Below are 20,848 nucleotides of genomic sequence, written 5' to 3'. Positions count from 1 at the left end.
TGTAAATGATTATTGAAAATTTTATTATTTTCTCTGGATAATTTTACTATTCTATAAAGATGAATTTGTGTTTTAAATTTTGTTAATTATGTAATAAAAAATTCATCCAAACCATAAGGCTTTTACCAGTTTGATACAATTGAAATTCTTTCATTTTATTTCCATTTTAATGCAACAGCTGGGATTAATAATTGAATCTAATATCATTTTTTTATGTGTCAATTCATTGCAAATTCATATTGAGGGTCCATATGGCCCTTTTTACACAGTAGTATAAAAAAAATATTAAAGCGTCTTTACACTTTCCCTGAGTCGCCCTAGACAAATCACGTAGCGCCATCTGTTGAATGAAACCAACAACGTTAATTATGTAAACATGGCGGTTGATGACACCCAAAAACAGCGACAGAAATAAAAAAAAAATAAATAAAATAATAACTTTTTTTTTTGGTGTTTGTGAATAACCTCACCCCCAAAAACCTCTCTCGTCTTTAACCTTTTTCTTCGTCCCTCTCAAATCCGGCATTTTGTTCGCATCAAATAGAAAAAAAAAAAAAAAACATACCAAACAAAATTAAAAATAAATTATCGTCATTTGTTTGTGGGGTTGTTAAAAAACAACTATTGTAAGCATCATTAAAAGATCAACGCGAACAAAATTGTGTCTAGAAGAAACTCGTTCATTTTATTTTTCTCCCATTCAATTGTGTTAGTTTTTTTTTCTATATATTTTTGTGTTGACCCTCCTAGAGAGTTGTATTTTCATTAGAAAAAAAAAATATCACAGATAATAATAGTAAAAATAAAACCCATAAATTTGTGGCAATGATTATTACAAGTTAATCTTGTAAAATAAAATATTTTTGTGATCATTACAATTGTGTATGTTTAAATCAATGAAATAAATAACAATAATTGTTGTCAAGTAAACAAATTAACAAAAAATAAAATTTTAGTGTTGAATATTGTTCATGATGATGGAAACAGCAAGTGAGGAGCTTCCTGCTCCACATCAAGATGTGCCAGAACAAAATCCAGAACAAGAACAACAACAACAATCATCACAACAACAGCCACCACAACAACAACAACATCCAAGTGATGAACCTATGGAAGATAATGAAGAATACAATTACGATGGTGACGAATATCGACAACAATTTACACCAAGAGGTCGAGGTGGCTTTAGGTAATTAAAAAAGATCAAATATTTATGTTATTTATTATATTTAAAAATAAAATGAGTTAATATTAATAATTGTTATTAAAGTCCACATGAAAGAAGCGGCTTCGAGTATGGTATGCGAGGTGGTGGTGGTAGTGGCGGTCCACCAAGATTTCGTGGTCGAGGATTTGGCCCAAGAGGAGGAGGTGGTGCTGGTGGAGGTGGCGGTGGAGGAAGTGGAGGTCAACAACAACAACAACAGCAACAACAACAACAACAAATGTATCGTCCAGCAAATAATGGTTATCCTTATGAAGGTACACCACGTCCAGCTGGTCCACCAGGACAAACTGGATCACGTTTTCGTGGACCACCATCATACGATCCAAGCTGGGGTCCAATGGGACCACCAAATATGATGGGAGGACCACCAAATTTAATGGGACCACCGGGAATGGGACCACCACCACACATGATGAATGGTCCAATGGGTCAAAATAATCCTTATGGACCACCAATGAATAATATTCCAGGTCAACAATCACAACAACAACAGCCCAACAATATACCAGGTCTGGACCTTAATGGGGAAGTATGGGTTGAAACAAAGACAGCTGAAAGCAAGTCTTATTTTTACAATATTCGATCTAGAGAAACAACGTGGACTAAACCAGAGGGTCCAAATGTTAAAGTCATGGTCCAAGATCAGGTTTGTTTGTTTATTTATTTTATTTAATAATTTGTTTGTTAAAAATAATAATGAATTTATTTTATTAATTATTATTCAAGCTGGAACAATTGGTACATGGAGCATCGAAGCAGCCAGGACGTGATGGAACTCAAGTTACAGCACCAGGAACAGCATCAATGCAACAACAACAATCACAACAAGTGGCTATTGGTGATGGCAGGATGACAACAAATAATGAACAATCACCAAATAATTCAGAATTAATTAATCAAACAACAGCACCACCAGGTACTGGTCCACCACCAATGTTAACTGATACAACTGATACATTATTAACACAAAATCAACAGCCACCAGCTGAACAACAGCAGCAGCAGCAACAACAGCAACAACAACAACAGCAGCAGCAGCAGCAACCACCACCACCTCAAGCAAATGGTAAGCTCTAAATAATTATACTTATTGTAATAAACACAATAAAACAAAACAAAATTAATAGTTATATTAATTTTTAAATTTATTTAAAGGTACTGTAGCATCGCCAATGGTTAATGCAATGCCAGTTGTTAATACAACATCAACACCAGCAGTTGCAACAAATATGCTTCAACCACCACCAAATATGGTACCAATGCAACATCGTATGCCAAATCAATATGGTGCACCAATGGCATCACCATTTACACCATCACCATTTGGTATGCCACCACCTGGTTTTCAAGCATTTCCAACATATGGACCACCACAAACAGCCTGGGGAATGCCACAAATGCCACATACACTTATGACACAACAAGCACAAACAGAAGATCCAATGATACTTGCACAATTAGATGCTGAAATTGTTGCAAATGCAATGGTATGGACTGAACATCGTGCACCAGATGGACGTATTTATTTTTATAATAGTAAAGCTGGTGAATCTGTATGGGAAAAACCACAAGCAATGAAAGATTTTGAACAAGCTAAAATTTCATTGAGACAAAAAAATGATGATAATGTTAATGCTATGGCTATTGCTGCTGCTACTGCTGCTGCCGCTGCTGCAGCAGCTGCAGCTGCATCAACAACATCATCAATTGATGATAAACAATCAGATAATGATACCAAAGATAATAGTGGCAATGGTAATGATTTAGATAATAAAAATAAAAAAGATGATACACCAAAAGAACCAGCTAAACCACTTGATAAATCACGTCCAATATCAAGTACACCAGTACCAGGTACACCATGGTGTGTTGTATGGACTGGTGATGGACGTGTTTTTTTTTATAATCCATCATCAAGAATATCTGTATGGGAAAAACCTGATGATTTACTTGGTAGATCAGATGTTGAAAAAATGATATCAACTGTTCCTGAGGCATTAAGTGGATTAAAAATTAATAAAACAACTGATTCAAGTGATTCAAGTGATGATGAACAACCAACACCAGCTAAAAAAATTAAACAAGATGAACCAAAAGGTGTTTATTTAATTTTTTACATTTTTTATCATTAATTTTATCTTTTTTTTCTTCAATGTGTTTCTATTATTTTTGTTTTTTCAGTTGATACACCAAGTGCAACACCAGCTAAAGTTGTTGAAGAACCAGAAGAAGAAAAAGAAGAAAAAAAAACTATTGACATTGGCAAAGAAGCTGCTATTGAGGCAGAAGTTAGAGCTGCTCGTGAACGTGCAATTGTACCACTTGATACAAGAATTAAATCATTCAAAGATATGCTTGCTGAAAAAGATGTAATTGTTTTTTTAGCTTTTAAAATTAATTATTATTTTTCATAAAACAATTGGTTATTTATTTAAACATTTATTTGTTTTAGGTTTCAGCATTTAGTACTTGGGAAAAAGAACTTCATAAAATTGTTTTTGATCCTCGATATTTGTTGTTAACGTCTAAAGAAAGAAAGCAAGTTTTTGAAAAATATGTTAAAGAAAGAGCTGAAGAAGAAAGACGTGAAAAACGTAATAAAATGAAAGAAAGAAAAGAACAATTTCAAAAACTTCTCGATGAAGCTAATCTACATGGAAAGTAAGTAACGAAATAATAAATAAAAAAAAATTACTTTTTACAATTTTAAAATTATGTTTTTTGCTTTTTTTTGTTGTAGATCATCATTCAATGATTTTGCACAAAAACATTCACGTGATGAACGTTATAAAAATGTTGAAAAAATGCGTGAACGTGAGAGTCTATTCAATGAATATCTTCTGGAAGTTAGAAAACGTGAAAAAGATGAAAAAACATCAAAACGAGAACAGGTACGAATAATTAAAATTACATGCATTTACAATTTTTTTCCTTCTCAATTTTATATACACATAATATACAAAATTTATATACATTGATCAATCACTTTTTTTTACATCTAAATTGATAATTTAATTTAGATAATGGAGCGCATATCACAGTAAGAAATTTAAATTAAATTAAGTAATAAAAATTAATTTTTTAATCGCAAAAAAAAAAAGAAAAAATAGGATTTCTTTTTTTTTTTTTTTATTTTCGTAATTATATTTCAGAGTATTGAGATTATTGAGCAGTTATTTATTTAAAAATATTAAATAAATATTCAAAATCTCAATTTAATAATCTTTTTTTTTTTAAATGTAATTATTTCAGGATTTAATGATAGAAATTTTTACAGATTTGTCATAGGTATGTTATTATTTTGTTGAATAACTACGACTTAATATACAAAAACGAATTTGTTTAATGGCAGAAGAGGATTACTTTATTTTTAAATAATTTTTAAATTAGGATTATAAATAAAATTACTATTTTCAGATAAAAAAACATCAAAAAAAATCGACAAATTAATTTGACGAAATCGTGTGTTATATTTCGAATGGAAATTCGAAATAATAAAATTGATAAATTCATTGATTAATAAATATAACACAATGATTTAAATATAATTAATTTGTTGAATTAATAATTAAAAAATTAAATAGATTAACTTTTTTTTAAAAAAAAAAAAAATGAATTGTTATTTATTGACGATTCATTTATGTACTTATGTGTTTCTGAACTCTCCACTTCAGTCAGGAGGCAGACAGGACAAGTTCCGTATGTGGAGTCGTTTGGTTCTGAAGCTGGTTGGTGGCATGGGATGATGTCATCTACCATCCCCACCTGCGTGGCACAGAGTTGGCACACCCTCGCGCACCGCATTCTTTACTCCAAAGCAGAGTCATGAGAATGAACGAACTCGGTATTTGTATATTAATCGTAATCCTCGTTAATTGAAAGAAACAAATTTATAAAAAAAAAAAAAAAACAATTCAAATATTCTTTCGTTGGGAATTATGGAAATGACAAAAATTAATAGAAAAAAAATCATGATGATCTTGATGATGATTCTTAACAAATCAAGCAATGCTTTTATTTATTTATTTTTTTTTTTTTTATAATTATAAAATTTTTGGGGATTATTTGAGTTAGCTAGCGATAAAAATTTATTTTTTAGTTTATTTTTAATTAATTTTTTATCAATTCATTTATTTGTTGGAATGAAAATCCAAAATGTGCCAACATCGGTTATCATTTATAACTCGTAAATTAATTTTATTTTATTAAAATAATTGAATAAGTTTTTTTTTTCAAAAAAGAAAAAAGCCCAATTCATTTTTCCTTGTAAGGAAATTTTACGCCAATTGACAACAAGAGCTTGGTTTTTTTTTTTAACAAAGAAAAACATTACAAAATGTTAATTTAAATAATAAATATTTGAATTTCATTTTGTAATTAAGCATAATAATGTAATTTTTATTAATTTTTTTTATTTATTTATGAAAATTCATTTCAGCAGAGGAGTTACCTGAAATTTTCGCTAATCTGACATTAATTTATTTGATCTTACTCACGCTATTGTTATAGATTCAAAAAGAAATAAAAAATAAAAAATTAATACTGTCGATTAGCGGACATTCCAGCAGTTAATTTATAATAATTTTTTAATTTTCAGCAAATTAATTAATGCCTTTTCTTTCAGGATAAAAAAATAAAAAAAATCGAAATAAAATTAATTGAATATCTATTACATCTCAATTGCAAAATTAAAAAAATCAATTAAATTATTAATAATAATATTTTCCAATTAATTATCAGCAATTACAAACACTGATAATAAAAAAATAATAATTAAAAAAACACACAATAGTTATTCAATTAATTTAAACGAAAAAAAAAAAGAGAAAAAAAAAAAAACAAATAGATGTAAATAATGATATAAATTAATGATAATAATAAATAATAAATTGCTATATTAATATTAAATAATAACAAATAAATAAACAAATGTTTTAATGCACAAAAAAATCAGATAAAAAAAATAATTTTAATAATAAATAATTAATAAACGGTTTCAGATAAAAAAGGATTTCATTTCAATGCTGCGTGAACATAAAGACATTGATAGACATTCACACTGGAGTGATTGTAAAAAACGTATTGAAAGTGATTGGAGATATCGTGTTGTTGATTCAACAAATACACGTGAAGATTGGTTTCGTGATTATGTACGTTTATTAAAAGACGAACGTAAAAAAGATAAAGACAAAGATAAAGATCATCGTCATCGTGATAGAGATAATCATAAATCTGATAAAAAAGATAAAGATAAAAAGGATAATGATAAATATAAAGATAAATCAACAAAAGATAAAGACAAAGAAAAAGATAAAGACAAAGAATCATCATCATCATCAACATCATCAAAAGATAGAAAAAGACGTAGTGAAAATACAAATGAAGAAAATGGTAAAGATTGTAAAAAATTATGTGAAAAAGAAGTTGGTGAAATTTGTGAAGATAATGATGATAAAGTAACCAAAAAAATAAATGATGAAGAACATTCGGATTCTGAGGAGGATCGTGAAAAAGCTAAACGTGAACGTGAAAAAAGAGCAGAGGCAAGTCTTCGTGAACGTGAACGTGAAGTACAACGAACTCTAGCAACACATTTACGTGACAGAGATAAGGAACGACAACATCATAGACACACTGAAGCTGTACAACATTTTAATGCACTTCTTGCTGACTTGGTAAATTATTTTTTCAAATGAATAAATAAATATTTTGTCATTTGTATTTATTGTTTTGTTGTTGTTTTTTTTTTCAGGTAAGAAATGGAGATCTTGCTTGGCGTGAAACTAAAAGACAATTGAGAAAAGATCATCGTTGGGATTTAGCTGATAGTTTAGATCGTGAAGAAAAAGAAAGATTATTTAATGAACATATAGAACAACTTGGACGTAAAAAACGTGATAAATTTCGTGAATTATTAGATGAAGTTGGTGCATCAACTGAATTAACAGCATCATGGAAAGATATTAAAAAATTATTAAAAGATGATCCAAGATATACAAAATTTTCATCAAGTGACAGAGTAAGTATTAAATTAATTTTTACAAATTAAAAATTATATTAGCAATTTATTAACAATTATTTTCTCTTTAGAAATGTGAAAAAGAATTTCGAGAGTATATCAAAGATAAACTAGTTGCAGCAAAAGCTGATTTTAGAGAACTATTACAGGTTTGTAGTTTAAAAATAAATAAAAAATAGACTTATGTGAAAGTAAATAGTACAATTAACTAGTTATTGATATTATTTTTTTTATTGAAACAACAGGAAACAAAGTTGATTACAGACAAGACATTTAAAAAAGTACAAGAAAATAGTTCATGCTTAACGGAAATTGAGGATATACTTAAAAAAGATCGTAGATTTTTAGTACTTGATGCTGCAGCAAATGAACGTACTAGATTATTAACTGGTTATCTTGAAGAATTAGCTCGTAGAGGACCACCACCACCACCAACAGCATCAGAACCATCACGTAGACCAACAGCAAAGTATGTTTAATATTCATTATATATAATTTAAGTGAAAGTTACATTGAATGATAATTATATTTTTATTATTTTTTTGTTACAGTTAATATTGGAATTATTAAAATATAATTAAATACAAATTGATAATGACATTTAAGTGAACAAATATAATAAAAATCCATAGAAGATTTTTAAAAAAAAATATAATTTCCAAATAAATAAAAGTTTAAAACAATTTATAAAAAAATTCACAATTGTCATATTATTATATTACATAGGATTCCATAATAAAATGTTTATTAATATTAATAAATAAATATGAAAATTTAAAGCTTTTTTTATTTTATTTAAAATTTACATATAGCTTGTTATTTTATTTTTTATATTGAATTTAAAAAGTCTATGTAGAAAACCTTGAAATGATAATATTTTTTTTTTATCATTTTTATTTTTTGCCCTTTGCAAGGTTGTCTCTGTGAATTTTACGACGACCGTTAGCCTCTGTGTCCAGTTCTCTGGATCCGGGATGGAAACAAACAAGATTAAAAAATATAAAAAAAACCAACAACCAACACCCAACTTGTGTATCTCAAGAACATTCTTCGAGGCCGTTATTTTTATCCTGACTATTAATGAGGAGTTGTCATGTTAACCCATGGGGTCAACGTGCACACACGATATACTCGAAAAAAAATATAAAATAATATCGATAAGCCCCCTCAAAAAAATGAATAAATAAATTTTTTTAAATAAAAATTAGATCTGTCACGAGTATAACGGTACAATTGAATTAAAAAAAAAAAAACGTAACTGTCCATTTTGTCACGTTCTTCATACCAACCAACCAATAAACAAACAAAAAAAAAAACGCAAATAAATAATTATAAATAAAATCAAAATTGCAAATAAATATCCTCAATAAGTCTCTCCCCAACAAATCGAAATATTTCGAATTAAAAAACCTCCTCCAACTTAGACAAAAAAACAATAACCAAATTGCAAATTATAAATTGTTTTTTAATAAATAATAAAGAGATTTTTTTTTAGCAAATATTTGGTTGAATGAACTTGAGTTCATTGTATCATTTAAAAAAAAAAAAAATTTAATATCAAATTAGTATTTTCAGGTTTTCAGAACATTTATGTAAATTTTTTTTTTCCAATTTTTTGTATAAAAAAATTGATAGAAATAGTATTTTAAAAAAGCAACATATGACAATGACATTATAAATAATTTAAAAATAATTTTATCATGTTATTTTGCAGTGTGAAAAATAATAAACATCTAGTTATCCCTTCTACCTGATTGTGTTTGTTAATATATAGGTATGTGAAAATAAAAAATGAAAAAAAAAAAAAAAGTGTGTATTCAAGTAGAGGAGGAGGTAAATAAGGAGGTAGTGAGTGTTGAGGTCCCCTTCTTCTTGTAATTTTCATTTATTTTTTTTCTCTTGATCAGGCTGTTGTTGTTGGGCCTGTTGGTGGCCTCGGCATGCCTCCTTATACTTGCTAGTTTGTCCGAGTGAAAGTAGGATTTTGCTTTCTATCTATCCGCACAAACACACCAACCAACAGTGACAAATATCATGTCTTTCTGAATTGACTAAAAATGCGTAAATACTCATTAAACTATAATTACTATTAATAATTGTGTATATTTAAAAAAAAAAAAGTGTTTAAAATTATGAATTTAATAAATTTAAAATTTATTTAATATATTAAATATGTGCAAGTTTAATTTAACATTTAAAAAGTGTGTTACCAAATGGTGTTTTTTTATTTAAATGATTGAAAAAGAATTTATTTTATATTTTTTTTTTTTATCATAATATTATTTTTTTAATATAATGACGTTAATTGTCATGAATTTTAATTTAATTAAAAGGATATTTATTATTGAAATTATTATATTTTCAATAATTCAAAGAACATATCAAGATGGTGAGTTTTTATTTTTTTTATTTTAATTATTATTTTATAGGTAAATACAAAAGGAATTACGGAAGTGTTTATAGAAAATGTACATATATGACGAAATGTTGTTTTTTTTTTTATAATTTATTTTTGTAAGCATGTTGAATAGACAATAGCTCAAGTCTGTGATATTGTATAATCTGGGTTAGATTCAAGAAACGAGAAGGCCAATCGAAAAGAGAGTGGCACGTAAGAGACGTTTGAGCATATATTAAATTTGCAAACATGATTTCCTAAGAGAGAAAAAAAAGAGAAAAAATATATTTTCTATTAAATATATTTAACAGTATCAAAACAGCTGGTTGTAATTAATTCATGTGAAATAAAAATATTTTTAGATCATAAATCGATTGACAAATATGATAAATATTAACAGTTAGAAATAATATTTAAATATCTGTTTTGAATAGCTAATTTCGATTGAAGAAATTTAAAAAATAAATTAATTTTTTTTTTTATAAATTACATTGCGTGTTTATTATTTATATTTTGTAGATGTTAAAGTATGGAATAGACGATTGTATCCAACAAATTCAGTTTATGAATCATTGCAAAATAATAATCGTCAATTATCACCATCATCATCATCATCATCGTCTTCGTCGTCGTTGTTATTGTCAAAGACAAATGCTGTTGCGGTACCGTTAGGTAATATTAATCATAATACAGATGGTCTATTGGTATCAAAAAATAACGAGGAAAGCGAGGAAATTGAGTACGAGGACGATTACAAATATCATGATAGTCATGAAGATCTTAAAAAATTACCGGATACTAAAAAACCAGATAATAAAACACGTATGTTTTTTATTTTTTTTTTTTATACATAATATTATTTTATAGTTTATTTATTATTATGAAATTTTTATTATTTATAAAATTATTATTACAGATGATGAAAGTAATGTTAATAATCAAAAAGATTATGATGCTTATTATTATTATGATGATGAGTCTGACAATGTGACAAATTCACAAGCATCAGGTGAGTTCTCACGCTCCAATTTTTCGATTTGTTTTTTTCACTTTTTCTTTTTATCATGAGAAAATTTATAAAAAAAAATTATTTTTTCATATAAATTTAATTATTTTACATTTGTACTTGAACCTAATTAACAAAAATTTTTTTTTTATTATATTGCAAAATATCCTGTAAATTAAAAAATATAAATTTCGTTTTTTTTTCATAAATCGAAATCTCTATTTTTTCTGCTGTTTCGAAATTAATATAAATTTTTTTTTTTTTTTTGGTATTTATATAGGAATTGAATATGACTCATCAAGCAGTGAATTAATTCCGGATGAAAAAATTCCATCATCTTCCGAATCATCAGTTGTTGAAGATAATAATAATAATGAAAATAAAAATGATGAAATTGAAAGTTCCTCAGATGATTATATATCAATTGGTGAAGCAATTGTATCAGTTGTAACAACAAAAAGTGTTGTTAATAATACAATATCATTACCATCATATGTATCATCAACAACTGAACAAATAATACGTCCACCAGTTGAATTATCAACGTTAAATACTGATGATACAAATGATGATGATGATGATGACAATGATGATAATACTAGCATTGTAAATAAAAAATTATCAATAACAACTGAAGATCCAATTGTTGTTGCTTCTGTACAAACAAGTCGTAGTATATCTGGTGCAAGATTTTTGCCATTTAATTTGAATGGTGAAAATCCAGGTGTTGAAAAAAATAAAACAGATAGTAATAAAGATAATGATGATGATGATAATAATAATATTAAAAATATAACAAATATTGAATCAACAGAATCAATAATTGATAAATTAGATAGAGTACAATCTGAATTATCTGGTGGTTTTCTTGCTGGTGGTTTTCGTACTGGTGGTAATGCATTACAACTTGATGTTTTAAGTGAACAAAGACCAACAACTAAAAAAACACCAACAACAACTGGTAAGCCACCAGTTATATCGAAATTTTTATCAAGACGTTATAATGATCGTAAAAATGTTGCATCACAAATTGATACTGATATATCAACAACAAGTTTAACAACAACAATTGATATTTTAAATGATAATATTGATGATGAATCAATAACAAATACAAATAATAAAACAAAAATTACATTTAGATGGCCATCATCATCAAGAAAAACAACATCATCACCAATTAAAACATCAAGATTACCAGCAACAACTAAAAAGCCGAAAAATAAAGATGAACCACAAGATATTAGTGCATTTTTACCACCTGGTTATAAACTTAAACTTGAAGATAAAACAACTGAAAAAACAATTTTAAATGATTTACTTGCAAAATCAAAAATTAATTTAACATCATTATTACCAGTTAATTATAAAATTAAAGATTCAACAACATCAACAACTGTTAAATCATTAATTGATAATTTAAATATTCCAATACAAAATTTATTTAGCAAAGCTAATGTTGACATTAGCGCATTTTTACCACCTAATTATAATAAAAAGAATGATAAATCTTTGATTAATACTTCAACAACAACCACCACAACAACAACAACAACAACATCACCAATACAAAAAACACTTCAAGAATTATTTTCAAAATCAAGTGTTGATATATCGTCATTATTACCAGCTGGTTTTGAGCCAAAACAAATTGAAACAAAAAAACCAGATGAAACAATTATCATTGATGATGTACCAATAAAATCAAGTACAACAATATTAACAACACCAAAAGCACCAGGTAATATTAAGCTAGTATTTCCAACAAGACCAGGTGGTAGAAAAATTGTTCAACAAAAAGCAACATTATCACCAAATCGTTTTACAACAACAATAAAAACAATTCAAAAAGGCTGGCCAACAAGGTTTATATTTTTCTTTTAATTTTTTACTTTAATAACTATCAATTAACAATAATAATTTTTGTAATAATATATTTTTAACAGACTTACAACAGAATTTACTGGCTGGCCAACACCATCAACAACTCCAATATCAATTGAAAAATTATTAGAAGCAGCAAGAACAGCAACAATAAATCACATGAATAATTCATCAACACAAATAACAAGTGAAGCATCAACAACATCATCAACAACAACAACAACAACAACAACAGTACGTCCAACAACACCAGGTATTTGTTCTGATAATTGTGAAGTTGCTGGTACAATACGTTTAATTGGTAATTCAACATGGATACCAGAATTATATGATAGAAATACATATGAATGGCAACAATTAGCAAATGACATTGAAAAAGAATTACATTTGGTATTTATTAAATCAGCAATACTTCGTAAATGGTATAAAAATATTAGAATTGATGCATTTAGTCCTGGTAGTATATTAGTTGATTATTTTATTGAATTACAAGATTTAAGTCAACGTATTAATACACAAGAATTACGTGTATTATTTCATGATTCATTGAGAATATATAATGCATATCGTTGGAATGAAACAAAAATAAAAGGACAAACAAGACTTGGTAATTATATTATTGATCAAAAATCAACTGATTTTGTTGTTATACCAAAATTAAATTTACCCCAACAAAATGAAAAATATGATAGATGGATACCACAATGGGCAATTGCAATAATTGTCATTGGTGTTGGTGGTTTATTATTTATAATTGTATTTGGTGTATCTGTTATTATTAATCGTGAAAATTCATCAAAATTAAAATCACCAATAACTGGTATGTATGGTGAGGATGCTGCTAAAAATATTATACATGCAAGTCATGCAACATCATCAAATAGATCATCACATGATTATCCAAAATCAGATATATCAACAATATGGAATGATGCTGATGCATGGCGTGAAAAATCATTTGAATCACAATCTCAAAAGGTTTATTTTACATTTTTTATAATTTTTTTATTAATTTGAATTTATTAATTAATTGTTATTGTTATTATTGTCATGTAGGTTTTTATGGAAAGTATGTTACCTGATGAAAAAAAATATAACGTTTATGACAGTTGGAAATCTGAATGGAATGGCTATCAACCATCTCATACTAGTAGCAAATTTGCTGGCTATGAAAGTGCAACAAATTATTCAAGACATCCACCAGATTATGATACAAATTTTTGACTCGATAATTATCAAAAGACTATAATTATTTAAATAAAAACATTAATAAAGAATTTAAAAAAAAAAAACGATAAATTATTTATAAATATAATTTTATTTTTAATATTTACAATGAGCTACTTATTAATTATTTGTTTCAATTAAATTTGTATGAAAATTTGTAAAGTTTATTTTTAAAAAATCAAATTAAATTTGAATAATTTATTTTAGAATATTCTAAATAACCAAGTAAGTAAATTATTGTCATTTGATTTATCAGTTAATTCATTATTTTTATATGTATGTTTTTGTATAACATCAATGACTTTTTTATATAAAAATGATGATCTACTTGCTGGTTTACATATTGTTAAATGATTTTGTGGAATTTCATAAAATTCACCAATACCAGGATCAGCTGATTTACTTGTTACAAATTGTAATGAAAATTTTAATGCTGTCATTGGTGTTGGTATTGTTTCACCAAAACTAATAATATCAATTTTATTATGTTTCAACATATTCAAAAATTCATCATGAAGTTTAAGTAACTTTGGTGATTCTAAAAAATTAAAATAAAATATTATTTCAAGTGAAAGTTGAAACAGGAAAAAATAATTAAGGCGTGACTATAATACTTTACCTTGTCTGAGTTCTTGAACTTCAATTGAAGGCCATACAAGTATTTCAGTTAGTTGTTTTAATGCAGCAACATGAGAACCACGATGTGGTGTACTATAAAATATAATACTTTTTGTATTTTTACATATTTTATTTTTATCACCATTATTCCATTCTTCAACAAGCATTTTTTTAACAATTAAACCACCCATTGAATGACAAATCCATACAATTGGTCTTTTTCCAACTCCAGCAAGAATTAATTTATTTATAAATTCTTCACTTCTTCCATCCATTGTATTCCTTCGAAAGAAAAAAAAACAAACAAATAATTAACCAAAATTATTAACTGCAACAAAAAATTCAGCAACTAATTGTTGCCTGTTTCGTTTTTAAATTATAATTTCTAATAGACAAATTGTTACTAATTAAATTTATAATTATTTTTGTATCTATAATATTTAGTCAATCATGTAAATAAAAATTAATTATAAAAAATTCGTTACAGAATATTTATAAAAATATTTTGAAATAAATAAATAAAACATACTTCATACGTTCGATTGGACATGACAAGGTCCAAAGTGTCAAGCTTGTATCATAATTAATACCAAGGACACGTATACCAGGTAAGTCCTTGGGTAACCAGTCTTTTGGCCAACATTCAGTTCTTTTTGAATGATCTTGTTTTAATTTTTCACTCCAATAATCATCACTGTAAATGAAAATTTAAATAAATAAATATATATCCTATAAAATTATATTTAACAAGTAATAATATTTTACCCGGAACAAGTGAAAGTACCACATGCTTCACTATTAAATGACACTGGACAATCATCAAGTACAAATTCAAAATCATTACCAAGTTTATTCCATTCTCTAATTTGATAATCATGTGATAAATCTTTAATAAATTCATGATAATTATCACCAATAACTTGATTTAATATATTTGTATCTAAAATTTCTGTTAAAATATTTAAATTTAATTTATTTTTATTATCACGTTGTCTCCATGTTACAAATACACCACCAAGTAAACCATGAATAAAACAAATATCAATTTTTTTTTTACATTTATCACGATACATTGGATGTAGTAAATATATTCTTCTTGAATATATATTATTTTCATTTGTATCAGTATCAAGATTAGCAAGTGCACGTGCTGATGGTGCTGCTAATCTGACATCTTCATTTCTTGACCATTCAGCAAGTATTCCAATCCAACCAGCAACAAACAATTCATCAATACAATCCAAGTGTAATGATAAATTTGATATTATTTTAGCAACAAGTATCAACACTTCAATGTCATTAGAAAATATATTTTTAACATCAACTAGTATTGATAAACCATGTGCCAGTAATATATCTTTATTAAAATTTTCAATTGACGTGTGATGATATATTGCTTTTATACAATTTTTCAATAAATTTTTATCCCAATATGATGATGAAGTTGTTGATAATCCAATACCTGGTAAATCATGATCAAAAACTAAATTATCCTGTTAAATAAAAAACTAAATTTTAGAAGCTTTCTTTTTATTTTTTTTATAAATAAACTTACTCGTTGATAGTCTTGAAATTTTTCATTTATAAATTTTGTTAAACAACGATGATTGCCATTTGATAATTGATCTAATTTTAATAATAATTGATAAATATCATCAACAGTATCATTAAAATTTTTTGTAATTATATTTTTTGGTGGTTTTAAAAAAAATTTTAAATTTGAATTTGATATTCTTGATAATGCTATTGCTGTTTTAGCATCCATCATTTGAGCAAGATGACAATAATGCCAATCTAAAATCGAAAAAAAATAAATTTATACAATTATTATGATTAAATTTAATTGTTGATATTATTGTCTGTTACCTTTTAAATGTTTAAGTGATCCTAGGGCATCAACTGCCTTTAATCTTTCATTTATCTGGCCAGTTTTAGCCAAATGTAAAAGACGATATGATAAATTATGATTAATTGATTTCCACCATTCAATTATTATCGTTGTAAATGATTCATGATATTTTTTTGTAGCTGATGATTGTAAATCATCTTGACTAGTTAATATATCTATAAAAAAAATTATATTTATTGTACAATTATTGCTCAATCAATCAGAGATATTTTTATATAAATTTCTTAGTATTGTTGTTGTTGTTTTTCGTTACCTTTGAACCTTGGATCATCAAGATAAATATATTGTGCTTGTGTTTTTTCTAAATCAAGTACATTTGTTGATAATATTGACCTGAGTATTTGGCTTGTTTCACGAGCTTGATAAATTAACCAACAGCTTCTATTTTTAAACATGAAAAAAGCATAATTATTATTATTTGATTTTATTAATAAAAAATTAATTGTTGTTTTGTTTTTTCACTCATTTGTTTAACTTACCCACTTAGTAAAACCACTGTTGATATTGATTTAATGTATAGAAAATATTTATTGTTATACCATAAATTCATTTTTAATAATCAAAATTTCACATAATTATTTATGTTTATTTATTAACAACACTTTTATAATAATATACCTTTTTTTTTATTGTTATTTTATTATTCGTTTTAATTTTAATATGTGATTGTAATGTTTGTTTGTTAACTTTATTTATTATTTTGTTGATGTAAATATTATGAATATTATGGAGCTGAATAAATAATAAATATAGGTACATAATTAATTATTTTTGACATTCTACCACCACCACCACCACATGTTATTTACTCCTCTGTTGTTTTTCTTCCTTACTTACAGTTGGTAAAATTTCATGTCAAGTTTGATATACCTGAATATACCCCTCTCCATGGCAGTTGCTGACCGTTTATTTATTTATTTTTCTTTTTTGTGGGTTGCGGATAATATCCATAATATTTACAATAAGCAACACCGTGTTTTTTTTTTTTTTTTGTCATTTTTTTGTTCACATGCATTCTTTGAATTCAGGTTAATTAATATAAAACAATAAAAGAAAATAATAACACAGAATATTGAAACTATTTTAAAATAATTAATTCATGAAATATTTATATAACTGAATGAATATAATTGTCATCATAATTGTCGTTTAATTTATCAAAGATTAAGTAAGTTTTCATTCGTGTTTATAATTAAAAATTTTTTTTTTCTTTTACTCAATTATCAGTTGTATAAATATTATATTGTCATAATAACAATCAAAAATAAAACTTCATTTTGAACAATACAACAATAAATGTTTAAGCCATGATAATAATTTTATTTTCATAAATTATTATTATTTATTTATAAAGTAAAAGAATATAAAGTTATGTAAAAATTTTTTTTTTTTGCAGGTATGTATTCTAATAGTTTTTCTCATGATACTGGGATAACTGCCCATCAAAAATTTTCACAAAAAACAACATTTAAAGATAAATTTGAAGCGGTATGGGATATAGCAGCTCCATATATTGACATAAATCGTGATAAAATTAATAATAAAACAGTTGGTCAGTCAATGATCTGGAGGGAAATTGGCAATAAAGAATATACTACTGCAAAAAATAAAGATTATTTACGTAAATCAATTGAAGCATACACCAAAAGTATTGCTTTTGCACCAGTTGGATCCAGTGAACTGTCATTGGCTTATGCGAATCGTTCAGCTGTATTATTCAAAGCAAGACTCTACCAAGATTGTCTTGTTGATATTGAACGTGCATTGAAAATAGGCTATCCAAATAAATTAAAAACAAAATTATTTTTACGTCAATCATTGTGTTTCAAAGCATTGAAACCAAGCTCACATATTGAATCAGATATTTCAATGGCCAGTGCAATGCAATGGCTTCCTGACTTGAAAAAATATAATCCAACATACGACATCACCAAAGAGTATCCAAAGATGATCAATGAACTCAAAGAACCACGTGAAATTATTAGATATTCACCAGAAATAAAAAATGATAATGCAATAATAGTTGGTGGATCTGATGCGATTGAATTGAAAAAAACTAATGAAAATAATAATCAACACATTGTTGCAACAAGAGACATCAAATCTGGTGAATTTATTTACATTTCTGAGCCATTTGCAGCAACTCCTGCTAATAAATTACGTTTTACTAATTGTTGGCATTGTTGTAGTCAAACTTTGGCTGCTGTACCATGTGATAATTGTCCAAACATCATATATTGCTCTGACACATGTAAAAAAAAGGCATGGAATAGTTATCATAACATTGAATGTTTAGTATTAGGATCACTTTTAAAATGTGAGCATATACATACACAAAAATTAATGGCAGTAAAAATGATTTTAAAAACACTAAACTCAGTAGGTGATTTAAAAGAATTAAAAAAAATAATTGTCGAAATTGACTCGGATAAAAATAAAGAATTTATCATTACCAATAGTATTCTTGATGTTAATAGTATTGAAAATTTTCATCGACTTGATTATCTTTCAAGTACGTCAAATCATTGTAAATTCCAATTGACACTACTTGCTGTATGGATTGTTAATATTCTTTGTCAAAAAACAAATATATTAGGTCAAAAAATGACAATGGAAAATTCAATTAAAAACAAAGAAACATTGATTTTGGGAGAATTAATATTACGATATTTGATGATGATTTATCGCAATCCTCAAGGGGTATGTATTTACTAAATTAATTTAGTATTGATGATGTTTATTTATTAAATAAATTTTATCAGTTTGTAGACACAAAACTTGGTAGTGTTTTTGCTTCATTGAATGTTATAATGCCAATTTCTAAGATATTTCAACAAAGCTGTGATCCCAATACCGATTGGATTCACTTGGGTTCAAACGTTGGATTTTATGCCAGCAAACCAATCAAGCAAGGAGAACTGGTACGTATGAACGACTTGAAATATTTTCTAATATAACTAATTATTAATCAATAATTATGTTGACTAATTTTAGATACTTTTTAATATTATTGGACGATATAGTTCAACGTCAAAAGCTGAACGACATTCAGCATTAGAACTTACTACTGATGATTCTGTACCATGTAAATGTACAGCATGTATTGAAAATTGGCCAATCCTAGACTATCTTCCATCTTACCAGGTATTTATTTTTGTTAAATTGTTAAAATTTTTAGTATTATTTATAACTACCTATTTATTTTTTTGGTGGAAATAGAGTATGACGTTGCCAGCAAGTATAAAGAAAGAATTAGATTATATGACGCTAACAGTAGGAGAGTGGCAAGAACGCATTTGTCAAGGAGATATTAGAGAACTATTGACAATGAAGGATACTTTGAATAGCATGAATGATAAGTTTTATCAATATATTACTGTTCCATGTCAGGAAGTATCAATATTGAATATTGTAACCAAAATGTTGTATTGTCGACTACATGCAGTTCATGATGTTTTTGAGTAATTATTCCTCAACGAAAAAGTACGGCTTTATAAATTTCTCTTAAAAATATGATTGATTCTGATTACAATCAATAAGATAAATAAAAAATTTAAATTATCTGGTATCATTATAATAATACCAGATATATTTATAATATTTAATATTTAAAATATTAAAATTTAAATTATCATTATACTAATTATACTATAGTTATATTTTTTTTTTATACATACAATTTATGGTTCAAGTTTAAATCATTTAAATCATCATCAAAAAATTATCAACTTTCATATGTTCACATTCAAATTTTTCAAAATTTAATCAATTATCGAAATTTTTCTATTTAAATGTTCCCAAAATTTATCGCTTGAATAAATTTAACAGCTCCTTAGCTTTTTGGTATTATATTTAGTTGATAATTCATAAAGTTTTCGTTTGGCGTTGGGTTATTCATTTGTAATTGTTTTATCTTTGATTTAATTCAATTTAAAATAAAATAATTAGTCAACAATAAATATTCTTTTACTCCATTCAAAAATGATTTGTTTAATAAAATATTATATTATTAACAAAATGTAATATTATTTGAAAATTTAAATAAAAAATAATCATTATATAACTTTGTATAACTTTGTATAACATAACTTTGTATAACTTAAAGTATAACTTTGTCTTATATTGTTGTTAACAATAATAATGCTTGAATGTTTTTATTGTCGATTACATTGGTATTTATATTTATTGCAACAATTTTATCAAGTCGAAATTGCTCATTTTATTCATTCTTAGTGCAATTAACATTTAGTAAAAAAATTTTATTTTATTAAATTTAAAAAAAAAAAATTTAGTAAAAACCAAAAATTATGAAATCAGTCTACACTTTTTTAATGATTTAATTTCACATTTATTAGATGTCACTAATTTGAATATCTGGTGGACAAAAACAACGTGTATCACTTGCTCGTGCTGTTTATAATAACAGTGGTATTTATTATTTTGATGATTCATTGTCTGCTGTTGATTCACATGTTAGTAAACATATATTTAAATTCGTTATTGGTCCAATGGGAATAATAAATCCCTCCCTGCCACTCCACAGTCCTTGGTTGTTTGTT

The 20,848-nt window shown here is 26.2% G+C and overlaps 4 protein-coding genes across 6 annotated transcripts; 3 read left to right on the top strand and 1 right to left on the bottom strand.

Moving 5' to 3' along the window:
* Positions 1–409: 409 nt before the first annotated feature.
* LOC122849540 (transcription elongation regulator 1) lies at positions 410–8,189 on the top strand. Of its 3 annotated transcripts, none has more exons than XM_044148266.1 (13): positions 410–882; positions 957–1,189; positions 1,271–1,874; positions 1,955–2,294; positions 2,384–3,325; positions 3,410–3,597; positions 3,681–3,889; positions 3,969–4,119; positions 6,229–6,903; positions 6,981–7,247; positions 7,319–7,396; positions 7,493–7,716; positions 8,162–8,189. In XM_044148266.1, the coding sequence occupies exons 2-13, from the start codon at positions 972–974 to the stop codon at positions 8,172–8,174; spliced, it is 3,909 nt and encodes a 1,302-aa protein (XP_044004201.1). In that variant the 5' UTR covers positions 410–882; positions 957–971; the 3' UTR covers positions 8,175–8,189. The 3 variants fall into 3 exon arrangements, with proteins under 3 accessions (XP_044004201.1, XP_044004203.1, XP_044004202.1); XM_044148268.1 differs by lacking the exon at positions 8,162–8,189 and adding an exon at positions 7,799–8,026; XM_044148267.1 differs by having other exon boundaries at positions 427–708.
* A 960-nt stretch (positions 8,190–9,149) lies between these two features.
* LOC122849543 (rho GTPase-activating protein gacF) lies at positions 9,150–13,809 on the top strand. Its single transcript, XM_044148275.1, has 6 exons — positions 9,150–9,636; positions 10,165–10,467; positions 10,562–10,654; positions 10,932–12,516; positions 12,598–13,513; positions 13,592–13,809. Exons 1-6 carry the CDS (start codon positions 9,543–9,545, stop codon positions 13,757–13,759), a joined length of 3,159 nt encoding a protein of 1,052 aa, XP_044004210.1. The 5' UTR covers positions 9,150–9,542; the 3' UTR covers positions 13,760–13,809.
* A 25-nt stretch (positions 13,810–13,834) lies between these two features.
* LOC122849556 (protein SERAC1) lies at positions 13,835–17,069 on the bottom strand. The gene is made up of 8 exons (XM_044148298.1): positions 16,769–17,069; positions 16,543–16,670; positions 16,247–16,444; positions 15,936–16,174; positions 15,146–15,873; positions 14,910–15,074; positions 14,382–14,662; positions 13,835–14,300 (listed from the first exon to the last, which is right to left on the bottom strand). Exons 1-8 carry the CDS (start codon positions 16,837–16,839, stop codon positions 13,966–13,968), a joined length of 2,145 nt encoding a protein of 714 aa, XP_044004233.1. The 5' UTR covers positions 16,840–17,069; the 3' UTR covers positions 13,835–13,965.
* Positions 17,070–17,687: 618 nt separating this feature from the next.
* LOC122850615 (SET and MYND domain-containing protein 4-like) lies at positions 17,688–19,294 on the top strand. The gene is made up of 2 exons (XM_044149748.1): positions 17,688–18,801; positions 19,284–19,294. The coding sequence occupies exons 1-2, from the start codon at positions 17,688–17,690 to the stop codon at positions 19,292–19,294; spliced, it is 1,125 nt and encodes a 374-aa protein (XP_044005683.1).
* Positions 19,295–20,848: the final 1,554 nt, after the last annotated feature.

This window comes from Aphidius gifuensis, linkage group LG2 (genome assembly GCF_014905175.1).
Source record: "Aphidius gifuensis isolate YNYX2018 linkage group LG2, ASM1490517v1, whole genome shotgun sequence".
NCBI classification, from domain to species: Eukaryota; Metazoa; Arthropoda; class Insecta; order Hymenoptera; family Braconidae; genus Aphidius; species Aphidius gifuensis.
This window is presented reverse-complemented; position numbering and strand designations above follow the sequence as displayed.

Excerpts from the sequence above, each read along its gene's own strand:
- LOC122849540 (XM_044148266.1), top strand. The coding sequence starts at position 972 with ATGATGATGGAAACAGCAAGTGAGGAGCTTCCTGCTCCACATCAAGAT. Across the intron at positions 7,248-7,318 it reads AATTTTCATCAAGTGACAGA|AAATGTGAAAAAGAATTTCG; the intron begins GTAAGTATTAAA and ends TTTTCTCTTTAG. Across the intron at positions 7,397-7,492 it reads ATTTTAGAGAACTATTACAG|GAAACAAAGTTGATTACAGA; the intron begins GTTTGTAGTTTA and ends TTGAAACAACAG.
- LOC122849543 (XM_044148275.1), top strand. The coding sequence starts at position 9,543 with ATGACGTTAATTGTCATGAATTTTAATTTAATTAAAAGGATATTTATT. Across the intron at positions 10,655-10,931 it reads GACAAATTCACAAGCATCAG|GAATTGAATATGACTCATCA; the intron begins GTGAGTTCTCAC and ends GTATTTATATAG. Across the intron at positions 13,514-13,591 it reads TTGAATCACAATCTCAAAAG|GTTTTTATGGAAAGTATGTT; the intron begins GTTTATTTTACA and ends ATTGTCATGTAG.
- LOC122849556 (XM_044148298.1), bottom strand. The coding sequence starts at position 16,839 with ATGAATTTATGGTATAACAATAAATATTTTCTATACATTAAATCAATA. Across the intron at positions 15,874-15,935 it reads AATTTCAAGACTATCAACGA|GATAATTTAGTTTTTGATCA; the intron begins GTAAGTTTATTT and ends TTTATTTAACAG. Across the intron at positions 14,301-14,381 it reads AGTTCAAGAACTCAGACAAG|AATCACCAAAGTTACTTAAA; the intron begins GTAAAGTATTAT and ends TTAATTTTTTAG.
- LOC122850615 (XM_044149748.1), top strand. The coding sequence starts at position 17,688 with ATGTATTCTAATAGTTTTTCTCATGATACTGGGATAACTGCCCATCAA.